Here is a 14,052-nt window from a genome sequence, read left to right as displayed (position 1 = left end):
ATACAGTGTAGGAATGGCTAATCGGTTGAAATACAATATAAAAATAAATCTTCAAATGTCTGCTTAAGCTCACCTGTTTGATTACAAGTGAGAGCATCACAATAGCCACTGATGAGCAGAGCAGTTAGAAATAGATGCAGTGAAATCATGATTGTGTAGCTAATTCTGCAGACAAGAGATCATCTCGGACTATGTAGTAACTGGCAGTATTCTTGAAGCAATAACATTTGACCAGAGTTGATATGGTGTAGTAGATCTATATATAAATATAATATAGAAACTGACAATAGCGATAGTGACAATAGCGATAGTAAACTCAGGAGTTAGTCTAAGTCTTTTTCATTAATGATCATTACCAGTAAGAAAATCCTTATTTCTAAGTGCTTGTGAATTTCTTCTAGAACTTTGTGGAGCTCTGCGAAATCAGCTCTATCTTCCAGTTTGTACTCCCAGCATCTAAGCATCACACGTTGATAGACATCCTCAGGGCATGCCTCGGACTTCGGTAGTAGTTTACGTTGCTTGTTTCTAATTGCTTCATCAATAACTTGTTGATTGTCCAGTTCTTCGTAAGGGAGGAATCTTCCCATAGTGATTATCTCCCACAGTGTGATACCAAATGACTAGACGTCTGTCTTCTCAGAGAATCTCCCATAAAAGCCTTCCATAGCCATCCAGCGAATAGGAAGTACGGCTCGTCCTCGCAATCGATAGTAAACTGACTCGTACAGATTACGACTCATGCCAAAATCAGAAATGTTTACTGTCAAATTCTTGCCTACAAGGCAGTTTCTAGAAGCCAAATCTCTGTGCACGTATTTAAGAGAAGCAAGATATCGCATTCCACTGGCTATCTGAACACTAACGTACAGGAGATTCGAAACTGTCAATCTGTTTTCCAGCAATTCGGCAGTATCCAGCTGATGTCGATTTAAGAACTGATAAAGATCTCCGTTTTCCATGTACTCGATCACAATGAACTTTGGCTCCTTATCACACACAGCCAACAGTCTAACAATGTTCTCATCGGAGAGCCCGGACATGAACTTGATCTCTTTCTCAAACGATTCCTTCATGGAGTTGTCGGCCTGATCTTTCAGCTTCTTCACTGCCACTAGGATCCGTGCATTCTTGTCAGTGCTGGTACCAAGCTTCAGGTCTTTCTCACTCAAGCCCACAGTTTCCGCTAACACAACTTCTCCAAATTGCCCGATTCCGAGAACCCTCTCTTCACAAATGTTTTCAGTTTCAATTAGCAAGGGCTTTGCGGATGCCACCACTAGCGAAGGTATGTCGTACACTGGTTCAAATGGAAGCAAATCAGCATCACCGCCATTTTGCTGACTTGGTTCAAAGTTACTTGGATGTATTTCTTCATAGTAAAAATGATTTTCTTTGCATGACAACATAGCTGGATTAAAAGCCTCATTGTAAATTGGTTCTCCACTGAGTTCGCTATCTGTACTGCAGCTCCGCCTACCATACAATGGATTCTCCTTCATAAGACTCTGTGCAGACTCATGCATCGGATTTGGTTCAAGCAATGATTTTTCTTCACTGAGTATGCCCTCTGCCCCACAGGTTTCTTGATCATCATACAGTGGATTTTCCTCCATAAAACCATCACCTAAAATAGATGCAGTATCATATATTGGATTGGAATCAAGCGCATCCTCAAAATCAACTGTAATGACTTTCGTCAATTTTGGCTCAGTTGAATTTGTTGATCTCCTCTTTAGTTGCATTCTTCCTGGCTGTCTGTACAACTCTCCATTTTCGTACTCTAGCTCTTCACGATCAAATCCCATTTGTTGAAAATCTGTCTCAGCCAAATCCTGGGAAGGTATTGTAGGAATGACGCTGTCTCGTGCCATAGGGGAGTTCTGAATGTCGGTTACGTTTTCTGTTAAATTAGGCGTGAGTTCAACTTCTATGTAATTGTTCTCATTGTGTGTCGAAATGGCTAGAGTCTTACTGCGATACATTTTGATAAACACCAAAGCTGTTACAAGAATACCAACTGCTGTGAGTATTATAAAAACAGTCACGACTGCAGCTGCTATGATGACAATAATGTCGTCCGTTACAGGGACACGAGTGGTAGTTTCGTTGCCAGGGGGTGGAGTGGGGGTGATATTTACTGTAAAAACGATCGTGTTTACAGCTGTTAATTACAAGTATTGAAACCAAATGGCAATCAACAAGTTATAATTGTTTACTGATAATAGGTATATAGGCCTAGGTGCATAATGAAAGTAAACTCAGTCACAGTTTACTCACCCTCTATAGACGTAGAGATGCATGTTTGGGATAACATGTTTGGATCAGTCCCTTCTAATATTGTGAGTTGAGTGACACTCTCTCCTCTGACACCACGATACGTGTAGTTCCCTTCATCAGCTGATAAAAGGTTGTGAATTGTGATGTTGAAAATGATACTAGGGACGACAGTGCCATTCTGTAGAATTATGGTGTTGTTTCCTTCACACACGGACACAGTGTATTTGGCAGAGTCATTTATTTCACTACCATTTGTGTTTAGCCACACAGGAGGAGAGAGTGATGACTGGTAACCATGGAGCTCACAGGTCAGGGTAACCTCTCCAGACTGTAGATATCCACTGACATCATGTGCAGTAATTACACGCTCTACAATAGAAGTACTATAACAAATAATTCTAAGACAATATTTAGGTACCTGGAAATTCCACTAAATACACTGTTGAGTTCATTAAATCCACATCGTGTGTTGCTATGCATTCATAATTATCAGCATCACTAAAGTCTAGATTGTTAATAATCAACTTAGTAGTTCTGCTTCCGTCTTCAATGGTGATTCTGTAATCCCCATTATTTTCTAGAATCATAATACTATTGTCTCTCTTCCACTGCCATACATATGATCCTTCACCCGGAATAGTGCACACTAACTCTGTTAATCCTTTTCTCAGGTCGTCTGCACTTGGCTGAACAACAATTGATGATGGTGTTTGAAGGATAACAGTGTTAATAAGTAAAGGAGGTTGAGGCTGTGTGCAAAATCGTATTTCACTCAGAAAGATCCAATCAAAATCATGAAATACTGTGAATTGGAACCTAATTCTGAGGTTTGCAGCACTAAGTGGTGTGAGTGGCTGAATGCTAATAGTTCTGATTTGGTTGTCTGTCTGAGACAGATCTTGATTATTAAATATCTGGGTTGTAATATTTGTTTCACTTCGATCTCTAAAGCCTTGGGTATATTCAACTACAGATAGTCTAGGTTCTGGAAAACTGATTCCACTGGCAGGACTGTTCAAGAAACTGAGCTCTATAGCAGTAATCCCAGCCGTTGCTGTAGTGAGGTCAAAGTCAATAAAACTTTTCAATGAATCTCTGTTCCAAGTAATGAAATGTCTGAAATAACTTGCACTATTGAGATCAGGAGGAGATGGAATGATTGCTCCATCACCCAGTAGAACACTGTAATCACAGACAATGTATCTAGCAAGAATGTTAGGCTGTGCACAATTTGATGGATAGGTGATCAGAACATCGTTGTATGTAATAGGATCACCATCTAACCACAGACCGCGATACAGTGTAGGAAGGACTAATCGGTGGAATACAATATGAAAAAATAACATCACAATAGTCACTGATGAGCAGAGCAGTTAGAAATAGATGCAGTGAAATCATGATTGTGTAGCTAATTTTTGCAGACAAGAGATCATCTCAAACTGGCAGTATTCTTGAAGTAGATCTTGACTAGAGTTGGTGTAATAATTATAGAAACTAAATAGTTTCCATTGCGACAGTAAACTTATAGTCTAAGCTTGCTGATCGTCCAGTTCCTCGTAAGGGAGGAATCTTCCCAGAGTGAATATCTCCCACAGTGTGATACCAAATGACCAGACGTCTGTCTTCTCAGAGAATCTCCCATAAAAGCCTTCCATAGCCATCCAACGAATAGGAAGTACGGCTCGTCCTCGCAATCGATAGTAAACTGACTCGTACAAATTACGACTCATGCCAAAATCAGAAATTTTCACTGTCAAATTCTTTCCCACAAGGCAATTCCTAGAGGCCAAATCTCTGTGCACGTATTTAAGAGAAGCAAGATATCGCATTCCACTGGCTATCTGAACACTAATGTACAGGAGATTCAAAACTGTTATTCTATTTTCCAGCAATTCGGCAGATAAAGTGTCCAGCTGGTGTCGATTTAAGAACTGATAAAGATCTCCGTTTTCCATTTACTCGATCACAATGAACTTTGGCTCCTTATCACACACAGCCAACAGTCTAACAGTGTTCTCATCGGAGAGGCCGGACATGAACTTGATCTCTTTCTCAAACGATTCCTTCATGGAGTTATCGGCCTGATCTTTCAGCTTCTTCACTGCTACTAGGATCCGTGCATTCTTGTCAGTGCTGCTACCAAGCTTCAGGTCTTTCTCACTCAAACCCAAAGTTTCCGCTAACACAACTTCTCCAAATTGCCCGATTCCGAGAACCCTCTCTTCACAAATGTTTTCAGTTTCAATTAGCAACGGCTTTGCGGATGCCACCACCAGCGAAGGTATGTCATACACTGGTTCAAATGGAAGCAAATCAGCATCATTACTATCTTGCTGATTTTGTTTGAAGTTCATTGGATTTAGTTCTTCATGATAAAATTGATCTCCTTTCCATGAAAACATAGCTGGATTAAGAGCCTCATTGTAAATGGGTTCTTCTCCACTGAGTTCGCTGTCGATACTGCAGCTCCGCCTATCGTACAATGGATTCTCCTCCATAAACCTGGCGAGATTTTGTGCAGACTCGTATATCGGATTTGGTTCAAGCAATGATTTTTCTCCACTGAGTATGCCCTCTGCCCCACAGGTTTCTCGATCCTCATACAGTGGATTTTCCTCCATGAAACCTCTAGATGTAGTATCATATATTGGATTGGAATCAAGTGCATCCTCAAAATCCACTGCGATTAATTTTGTCAATGTTGGCTCAGTTGATCTCCTTCTTGACTGTCTGTACAACTCTCCATCTTCATAGTCTAACTCTTCATGCTCGAATCCTAACTGCTGAAAATCGGTCTCGTCAAAATACTGGGGAGGTATTGGAGGAATCAAATTATTTTGTACCATAGGGTGCCAATTGCGATTCCCTGCAGAAAGATCAGTCAAATCAGACTTGAGCTCAATTTCTATGTAATTGTTATCGTTGAGCTGGTTAGAGTCTTGCTGCGATACATTTTAACAAGCAACAAAGTTGTTGCGATAACCCCCACTGCTGTGAGCACTATAATAACGATGATTACTGCAGCTGCTATGGTGGTACTAGTAATATTCGGAAATGGAGTGGTAATATTGTTGACAGACAATGGAGTGGTGGTTATGGCTGTATAAGGAATGTAGAATGATAAATCGCTGATGCATTTCATTATAGGAACGAAACAACAATACACAATGTTCTATAGGCACACTCATATTGAAACATAAACTCAGTCACTGTTTTTTCATGCAACCATGCAGGTGTAGGAATGTATGTTTGGGATAACAAAGTACTCATACTTGGAGGCGAGGTCCCTTCTAATATTGTGAGTTGAGTGACACTCTCTCCTCTTACACCACGACACGTGTAGTTCCTTTCATCAGCTGATGAAAGGTTGTGAATTGTGATGCTCAGAATAATACTAGGGACGACAGTGCCATTCTGTAGAATTATGGTGTTGTTTCCTTCACACACAGACACAGTGTATTTGGCAGAGTCATTTGTTTCACTGCCATTTGTGTTTAGCCACACAGGAGTGATGACTGGTAACCATGGAGCTCACAGGTCAGGGTAACCTCTCCAGTCTGTAGATATCCACTGACATAAGGTGTAGTAATGACATGTTCTATATATAGTATGGAAGAATAAAACAGTATATAACACAATTAATATTTACGTTCCTGGGAACTCGACTAAATAAACTGTTGAGTTCATTAAATCCACATCGTGTGTTGTTGTTATGCATTCATAATTGTCAGCATCACTAAAGTCCAGATTGTTAATCCTCAACTTAGTTGTTCTGCTTCCGTCTCCAATGGTGATTGTGTAGTCGCTTTTATTTTCTATTATGATAGCGTTGCCTCGCTCCCATTGCCATATGTACGATCCTTCACTGGAAACAGTACACACTAACTCTGTTGATCCTCTTCTCAGGTCATCTGCACTTGGCTGAATAATAATTGATGATGGTGTTATAACCTTAAGTTGAAAAGGTGGTAGAGACTGTGTGCAAAACCGTATTTCACTCAGAAAGACCCAATCAAAATCATGAAAGACTGTGAAGTGAAACCTAATTCTGAGGTTCGCAGCACTAAGTGGTGGGAATGGCCGAATGCTAATAGTTCTGATTTGGTTGTCTGTCTGAGCCAGATCTTGATTATCAAATATCCAGGTTTTAAATTTTTTTTCGTTTCGAACACTAAGGCCACGTTTATATTCAACTACAGATAGTTTAGGTTCTGGCAAACTTATTCCACTGGGAGGACTGTTCAAGAAACTGAGTTCTATAGCAGTAATCCCAGCCGTTGCTGTAGTGAGGTCAAAGTCAACAAAACTATTCAATGAGTCTCTGTTCCAAGCAATGAAATGTGTGAAATAACTTGCACTATTGAGATCAGGAGGAGATGGAATGATTGCTCCGTCACCCAGTACAACACTGTAATCACAGACAGTGAACCTTTCAAGAATGTTTGGCTATGTACAATTTGATGGATAGGTGATCAGAACATCGTTGTATTTAATTGGATCACCATCCAACCACAGACCACGATACAGTGTAGGAAAGGCTAATCGGTTGAAATACAACATAAGTTTTAAAACGTCTGCCTAAGTTTACCTGTTTGATTACAAGTGAGAGCATCACAATAGCCACTGATGAGCAGAGCAGTTAGAAATAGATGCAGTGAAATCATGATTGTGTAGCTAATTTTTGCAGACAAGAGATCATCTCAGACTATATGTAAACTGGCAGTATTCTTGAAGTAGATCTAGACCATAGTTGACATGGTAATATAGAAAGTTTCCATTGCGACAGTGAACTCAGTCTAAGTCTTTTTTCATTAATGATCATTACAATAAAATTATTATTGTCAATAAGCCATGCCAGTCATATTCTAAAAAAAAAGCTGTCTGTATTATATTTCAAAGTGTTTGTGAATCTCTTTTAGACAGTTGTTGAGCTCTGCGAAATCAGCTCTATCTTTCAGTTTGTACTCCCAGCATTTAAGCATCACACGTTGGTAGACATCCTCAGGGCATGCCTCGGGCTTCGGTAGTAGTTTACGTTGCTTATTTCTAATTGCTTCATCAACAACTTGCTGATCGTCCAGTTCCTCGTAAGGGAGGAATCTTCCCAGAGTGAATATCTCCCACAGTGTGATACCAAATGACCAGACGTCTGTCTTCTCAGAGAATCTCCCATAGAAACTTTCCATTGCCATCCAACGAATTGGAAGTACGGCTCGTCCTCGCAATCGATAGTAAACTGACTCGTAGAGATTGCGACTCATGCCAAAATCAGAAATTTTCACTGTCAAATTGTTGTCCACAAGGCAGTTTCTAGAGGCCAAATCTCTGTGCACGTATTTAAGAGAAGCAAGATATCGCATTCCACTGGCTATCTGAACACTAATGTACAGGAGATTCGAAACTGTCAATCTGTTTTCCAGCAATTCGGCAGTATCCAGCTGGTGTCGTTTTAAGAACTGATAAAGATCTCCGTTTCCCATGTACTCGATCACAATGAACTTTGGCTCCTTATCACACACAGCCAACAAACGAACAATGTTCTCATCGGAGAGTCCGGACATGAACTTTATCTCTTTCTCAAACGATTCCTTCATGGATTTGTCGGCCTGATCTTTCAGCTTCTTCACTGCCACTAGGATCCGTGCATTCTTGTCAGTGCTGCTACCAAGCTTCAGGTCTTTCTCACTCAAACCCACAGTTTCCGCTAAAATAACTTCCCCAAACTGCCCGATTCCAAGAACCCTCTCTTCACAAATGTTTTCAGTTTCAATTAGCAAGGGCTTTGCGGATGCCACCACCAGCGAAGGTATGTCGTACACTGGTTCAAATGGAAGCAAATTCGTGTCACCGCCATCTTGCTGACTTGGTTCAAAGTTACTTGGATTTATTTCTTCATAGTAAAAATGATTTTCTTTGCATGACAACATAGCTGGATTAAAAGCCTCATTGTAAATTGGTTCTCCACTGAGTTCGCTATCTGTACTGCAGCTCCGCCTACCATACAATGGATTCTCCTTCATAAGACTCTGTGCAGACTCATGCATCGGATTTGGTTCAAGCAAAGATTTTTCTCCACTGAGTATGCCCTCTGCCCCGCAGGTTTCTTGAACATCATACAGTGGATTTTCCTCCATAAAACCATCACCTAAAATAGATGCAGTATCATATATTGGATTAGAATCAAGCGCATCCTTAAAATCAACTGTAATAACTTTCGTCAATTTAGGCTCAGTTGAATTTGTTGATCTCCTCTTTAGTTGCATTCTTCCCGGCTGTCTGTACAACTCTCCATTTTCGTACTCTAGCTCTTCACGATCTAATCCCATTTGTTGAAAATCTGTCTCAGCCAAATCCTGGGAAGGTATTGTAGGGATGACGCTGTCTCGTGCCATAGGGGAGTTCTGAATGTCGGTTACGTTTTCTGTTAAATTAGGCGTGAGTTCAACTTCTATGTAATTGTTCTCATTGTGTGTCGAAATGGCTAGAGTCTTACTGCGATACATTTTGATAAACACCAAAGCTGTTACAAGAATACCAACTGCTGTCAGTATTATAAAAACAGTCACGACTGCAGCTGCTATGATGACAATGTTTTCGTCTAATACAGGGACACGAGTGGTAGTTTCGTTGCCAGGGGGTGGAGTGGGGGTGATATTTACTGTAAAAACAATCATGTTTACACCTGTCAATTACTAGTATTATATATAATTAGTACAAGTATTGAAACCAAATGGCAATCAACAAGTTACAATTGTTTATTGATAATAGGCATATAGGTGCATAATGAAAGTAAACTCAATCACAGTTTACTCACCCTCTATAGACGTAGAGATGCATGTTTGGGGTAACATGTTTGGATCAGTTCCTTCTAATATTGTGAGTTGAGTGACACTCTCTTCTCTGACACCACGACACGTGTAGTTCCCTTCATCGGCTGACGAAAGGTTGTGAATTGTGATGTTGAAAATGATACTAGGGAAGACAGTGCCATTCTGTAGAATTATGGTGTTGTTTCCTTCACACACAGACACAGTGTATTTGGTAGTGGTATTTATTTCACTGCCATTTGTGTTTAGCCACACAGGAGGAGAGAGTGATGACTGGTAACCATGGAGCTCACAGGTCAGGGTAACCTCTCCAGTCTGTAGATATCCACTGACAGCAGGTGCAGTAATGACACTCTCTAGAATGAAACAGCAATAATTTGTAGTGCAATAAGTATATTATGTAAGTAGATCTATATAGGTACCTGGAAACTCCACTAAATACACTGTTGAGTTCATTAAATCCACATCGTGTGTTGTTGCTATGCATTCATAATTAGCAGCATCACTAAAGTCCAGATTGTTAATCGTCAACTTAGTAGTTCTGCTTCCGTCTCCAATGGTGATTCTGTAGTCGCCTTTATTTTCTAAAAAAGTGTTATTCCACTGCCATGTGTACGATCCTTCACTGGAAACAGTGCACACTAACTCTGTTGATCCTTTTCTCAGGTCGTCTGCACTTGGCTGAACAACAATTGATGATGGTGTTTGAAAGATTAGAGCCTGAAGTTGAAAAGGAGGTTGAAACTGTGTGCAAAATTGTATTTCACTCAGAAAGACCCAATCAAAATCACGAAACGCTGTAAATTGGAACCTAATTCTGAGGTTCGCAGCACTAAATGGTGTGAGTGGCCGAATGCTAATAGTTCTGATTTGGTGGTCTGCCTGAGTCAGATCTTGATTGTCAAGTATCCAGGTTGTGATATTTGTTTCTGTTTGATCTCTAAAGCCTGGATTATATTCAATAACAGATAGTCTAGGTTCTGGCAAACTGATTCTGTTGGCAGGACTGTTCAAGAAACTGAGTTCTACAGCAGTAATCCCAGCCGTTGCTGTAGTGAGGTCAAAGTCAATAAAACTATTCAATGAGTCTCTGTTCCAAGTAATGAAGTAGGTGAAATAACTTGCACTATTGAGATCAGGAGGAGATGGAATGATTGCTCTGTCACCCAGTACAACACCGTAATCACAGGCAATATATCTAGCAAGAATATTTGGCAGTGTACAATTTGATGGATAGGTGATCGGAACATCGTTGTATGTAATTGGACCACCATCTAACCACAGACCGCGATACAGTGTAGGAAGGGCTAATCGGTTGAAATACAATATAAAAATATATCTTCAAATGTCTGCTTTAAGCTCACCTGTTTGATTACAAGTGAGAGCATCACAATAGCCACTGATGAGCAGAGCAGTTAGAAATAGATGCAGTGAAATCATGTCAATCATGATTGCATGTGTAGAGGTAGCTAATTCTGCAGACAAGAGATCATCTCGGACTATGTAGAAACTGGCAGTATTCTTGAAGCAATAACATTTGACCAGAGTTGTTATTATGAAACTACAATAGCTAGTAACTCAGGAGTTAATCTAAGTCTTTTTTCATTAATGATCATTACCAGTAAGAAAATCATTTTCTACTGTTGCATTATAATATTATTTCTGAGTGCTTGTGAATTTCTTCTAGAACTTTGTGGAGCTCTGTGAAACAGCTCTCTCTTTCAGTTTGTACTCCCAGCATCTCAGCATCACACGTTGGTAGACATCCTCAGGGCATGCTTCAGGCTTTAGTAGTAGTTTACGTTGTAAATTGCTTCATCAATAACTTGCTGATCGTCCAGTTCCTCGTAAGGGAGGAATCTTCCCAGAGTGAATATCTCCCACAGTGTGATACCAAATGACCAGACGTCTGTCTTCTCAGATAATCTCCCATAGAAACTTTCCATAGCCATCCAACGAATAGGAAGTACGGCTCGTCCTCGCAATCGATAGTAAACTGACTCGCACAGATTACGACTCATGCCAAAATCAAAAATTTTCACTGTCAAATTCTTGCCCACAAGGCAGTTTCTAGATGCCAAATCTCTGTGCACGTATTTAAGAGAAGCAAGATATCACATTCCACTGGTTATCTGAACACTAATGTACAGGAGATTCGAAACTGTTAATCCTTTTTTCCAGCAATTCAGCTAAAGTGTCCAGCTGGTGTTGATTTAAGAACTGATAAAGATCTCCGTTTCCCATGTACTCGATCACAATGAACTTTGGCTCCTTATCACACACAGCCAACAAACGAACAATGTTCTCATCGGAGAGCCCGGACATGAACTTTATCTCTTTCTCAAACGATTCCTTCATGGAGTTGTCGGCCTGATCTTTCAGCTTCTTCACTGCCACTAGGATCCGTGCATTCTTGTCAGTGCTGCTACCAAGCTTCAGGTCTTTCTCACTCAAACCCATAGTTTCCGCTAACACAACGTCTCCAAATTGCTCGATTCCGAGAACCCTCTCTTTACAAATGTTTTCAGTTTCAATTAGTAAGAGCTTTGCGGATGCCACCACCAGCGAAGGTATGTCATACACTAGTTTAAATGGAAACAAATCAGCATCATTACCATCTTGCTGATTTTGTTTGAAGTTCATTGGATTTAGTTCTTCATGATAAAATTGATCTCCTTTGCATGACAACATAGCTGGATTAAGAGCCTCATTGTAAATGGGTTCTTCTCCACTGAGTTTGCTGTCGGTACTGCAGCTCCGCCTATCGTACAATGGATTCTTCTCCATAAAGCTGGCGAGATTTTATGCAGACATGTATAACGGATCTGGTTCAAGCAATGATTTTTCTCCACTGAGTATGCCCTCTGCCCCACAGGTTTCTCGATCATCATACAGTGGATTTCCTCCATGAAATCTCTAGATGTAGTATTATATATTGGATTGGAAACAAGTGCATCCTCAAAATCCACTGCGATTAATTTCGTCAATGTTGGCTCAGTTGATCTTCTTCTTGACTGTCTGTACAACTCTCCATCTTCATAGTCTAACTCTTCATGCTCGAATCCTAACTGCTGAAAATCGGTCTCGTCAAAATAATGGGGAGGTATTGGAGGAATCAAATTGTTTTGTACCATAGGGTGCCAATTGTGATTCCCTGAAGAAAAATCTGTCAAATCAGACTTGAGCTCAATTTCTATGTAATTGTTCTCTTTTTTTATTGAGCTGGTTAGAGTCTTGCTGCGATACATTTTAACAAGCAACAAAGTTGTTGCGATAACCCCCACTGCTGTGAGTATTATAATAAGGATGATTACTGCAGCTGCTATGGTGACGGTACTAGTAATATCCACCGGAAATGGAGTGGTAGTATTGTTGACAGACAATGGAGTAGTGTTATGGCTGTATAAGGAATGTAGAATGATAAATGGCTGATGCATTTCATTATAGGAACGAAACAACAATACTATGCACAATCATATCAATACATAAACTCAGTCACTGTTTTCTCATGCAACCAGTTGTAGGAATGCATGTTTGGGATAACAAGGTACTCGTACTTGGAAACAAGGTCCCTTCTAATATTATGAGTTGAGTGACACTCTCTCCTCTGACACCATGACACGTGTAGTTCCCTCCATCAGCTAATGAAAGGTTGTGAATTGTGATGCTCAGAATAATACTAGGAACGACAGTGCCATTTTGTAGAATTATGGTGTTGTTTCCTTCACACAACACAGACACAGTGTATTTGGTAGAGTCATTTGTTTCACTGCCATTTGTGCTTAGCCACACAGGAGAAGAGAGTGATAACTGGTAACCATGGAGCTCACAGGTCAGGGTAACCTCTCCAGTCTGTAGATATTCACTGACATCAGGTGTAGTAATGACATGCTCTATATAGTATGGAAGAATTAAACAGTATAACACAGCTATATTTAGGTACCTGAGAACTCCACTAAATACACTGTTGAGTTCATTAAATCCACATCGTGTGTTGTTGTTATGCATTCATAATTATCAGCATCACTAAAGTCCAGATTGTTAATCGTCAACTTAGTTGTTCTGCTTCCGTCTCCAATGGTGATCGTGTAGTCGCCTTTATTTTCTATTATGATAGCGTTGCCTCGCTCCCACTGCCATGTGTACGATCCTTCACTGGAAACAGTGCACACTAACTCTGTTGATCCTCTTCTCAGGTCATCTGCACTTGGCTGAACAATAATTGATGATGATGTTATAACCTTAAGTTGAAAAGGAGGTTTAGGCTGTGTGCAAAATCGTATTTCACTCAGAAAGACCCAATCAAAATCACGAAACGCTGTGAATTGGAACATAATTCTGAGGTTCACAGCACTAAGTGGTGTGAGTGGCTGAATGCTAATAGTTCTGATTTGACTGTCTGTCTGAGCCAGATCTTGATTATCAAATATCCAGGTTTTAAATCATTTCGAACACTAAGGCCACGTTTCTATTCAACTACAGATAGTCTAGGTTCTGGCAAACTTATTCCACTAGCAGGACTGTTCAAGAAACTGAGTTCTATAGCAGTAAAATCCCAGCCCGTTGCTGTAGTGAGGTCAAAGTCAATAAAACTATTCAATGAGTCTCTGTTCCAAGCAATGAAATGTGTGAACTATTGAGATCAGGAGGAGATGGAATGATTGCACCGTCACCCAGTACAACACTGTAATCACAGGCAGAGAGTCTATTAAGAATGTTATGCGTACAATTTGATGGATAGGTGATCAGAACATCGTTGTATTTAATTGGACCACCTTCAAACCACAGACAGGAAAGACTAATCGAAATACAACATGAACAAATAAGTTTTAAAATGTCTGCCTAAGCTTACGTACCTCTTTGATTACAAGTGAGAGCATCACAATAGCCACTGATGAGCAGAGCAGTTAGAAATAGATGCAGTGAAATCATGATTGTGTAGCTA

At 40.2% G+C, this 14,052-nt stretch overlaps 2 protein-coding genes and 1 pseudogene across 2 annotated transcripts; all 3 read right to left on the bottom strand.

Moving 5' to 3' along the window:
- Nucleotides 1-390: 390 nt before the first annotated feature.
- Nucleotides 391-2,732, bottom strand: LOC135342464 (class II receptor tyrosine kinase-like). Its single transcript, XM_064539194.1, has 3 exons — nucleotides 2,699-2,732; nucleotides 2,281-2,649; nucleotides 391-2,140 (listed from the first exon to the last, which is right to left on the bottom strand). Exons 1-3 carry the CDS (start codon nucleotides 2,730-2,732, stop codon nucleotides 624-626), a joined length of 1,920 nt encoding a protein of 639 aa, XP_064395264.1. The 3' UTR covers nucleotides 391-623.
- A 1,062-nt stretch (nucleotides 2,733-3,794) lies between these two features.
- Nucleotides 3,795-5,198, bottom strand: LOC135343348 (class II receptor tyrosine kinase-like; annotated as a pseudogene).
- A 1,940-nt stretch (nucleotides 5,199-7,138) lies between these two features.
- Nucleotides 7,139-13,663, bottom strand: LOC135343347 (class II receptor tyrosine kinase-like). Its single transcript, XM_064540352.1, has 4 exons — nucleotides 10,472-13,663; nucleotides 9,530-10,414; nucleotides 9,095-9,463; nucleotides 7,139-8,938 (listed from the first exon to the last, which is right to left on the bottom strand). The coding sequence occupies exons 1-4, from the start codon at nucleotides 10,554-10,556 to the stop codon at nucleotides 7,167-7,169; spliced, it is 3,111 nt and encodes a 1,036-aa protein (XP_064396422.1). The 5' UTR covers nucleotides 10,557-13,663; the 3' UTR covers nucleotides 7,139-7,166.
- Between the last annotated feature and the right edge of the window lie 389 nt (nucleotides 13,664-14,052).

The sequence above is a fragment of the Halichondria panicea genome, chromosome 10 (assembly GCF_963675165.1).
Source record: "Halichondria panicea chromosome 10, odHalPani1.1, whole genome shotgun sequence".
Lineage (NCBI taxonomy): Eukaryota > Metazoa > Porifera > Demospongiae > Suberitida > Halichondriidae > Halichondria > Halichondria panicea.
Note: the sequence above shows the minus strand (reverse complement) of the source record. Positions and strands in the feature narration are given on the sequence as shown.

Excerpts from the sequence above, each read along its gene's own strand:
- LOC135343347 (XM_064540352.1), bottom strand. The coding sequence starts at position 10,556 with ATGATTGACATGATTTCACTGCATCTATTTCTAACTGCTCTGCTCATC. Across the intron at positions 10,415-10,471 it reads TCTCACTTGTAATCAAACAG|CCCTTCCTACACTGTATCGC; the intron begins GTGAGCTTAAAG and ends TCAACCGATTAG. Across the intron at positions 8,939-9,094 it reads CATCTCTACGTCTATAGAGG|TAAATATCACCCCCACTCCA; the intron begins GTGAGTAAACTG and ends TTGTTTTTACAG.
- LOC135342464 (XM_064539194.1), bottom strand. The coding sequence starts at position 2,732 with ATGAACTCAACAGTGTATTTAGTGGAATTTCCAG. Across the intron at positions 2,650-2,698 it reads GTATTTAGTGGAATTTCCAG|AGCGTGTAATTACTGCACAT; the intron begins GTACCTAAATAT and ends CTTCTATTGTAG. Across the intron at positions 2,141-2,280 it reads CATCTCTACGTCTATAGAGG|TAAATATCACCCCCACTCCA; the intron begins GTGAGTAAACTG and ends TCGTTTTTACAG.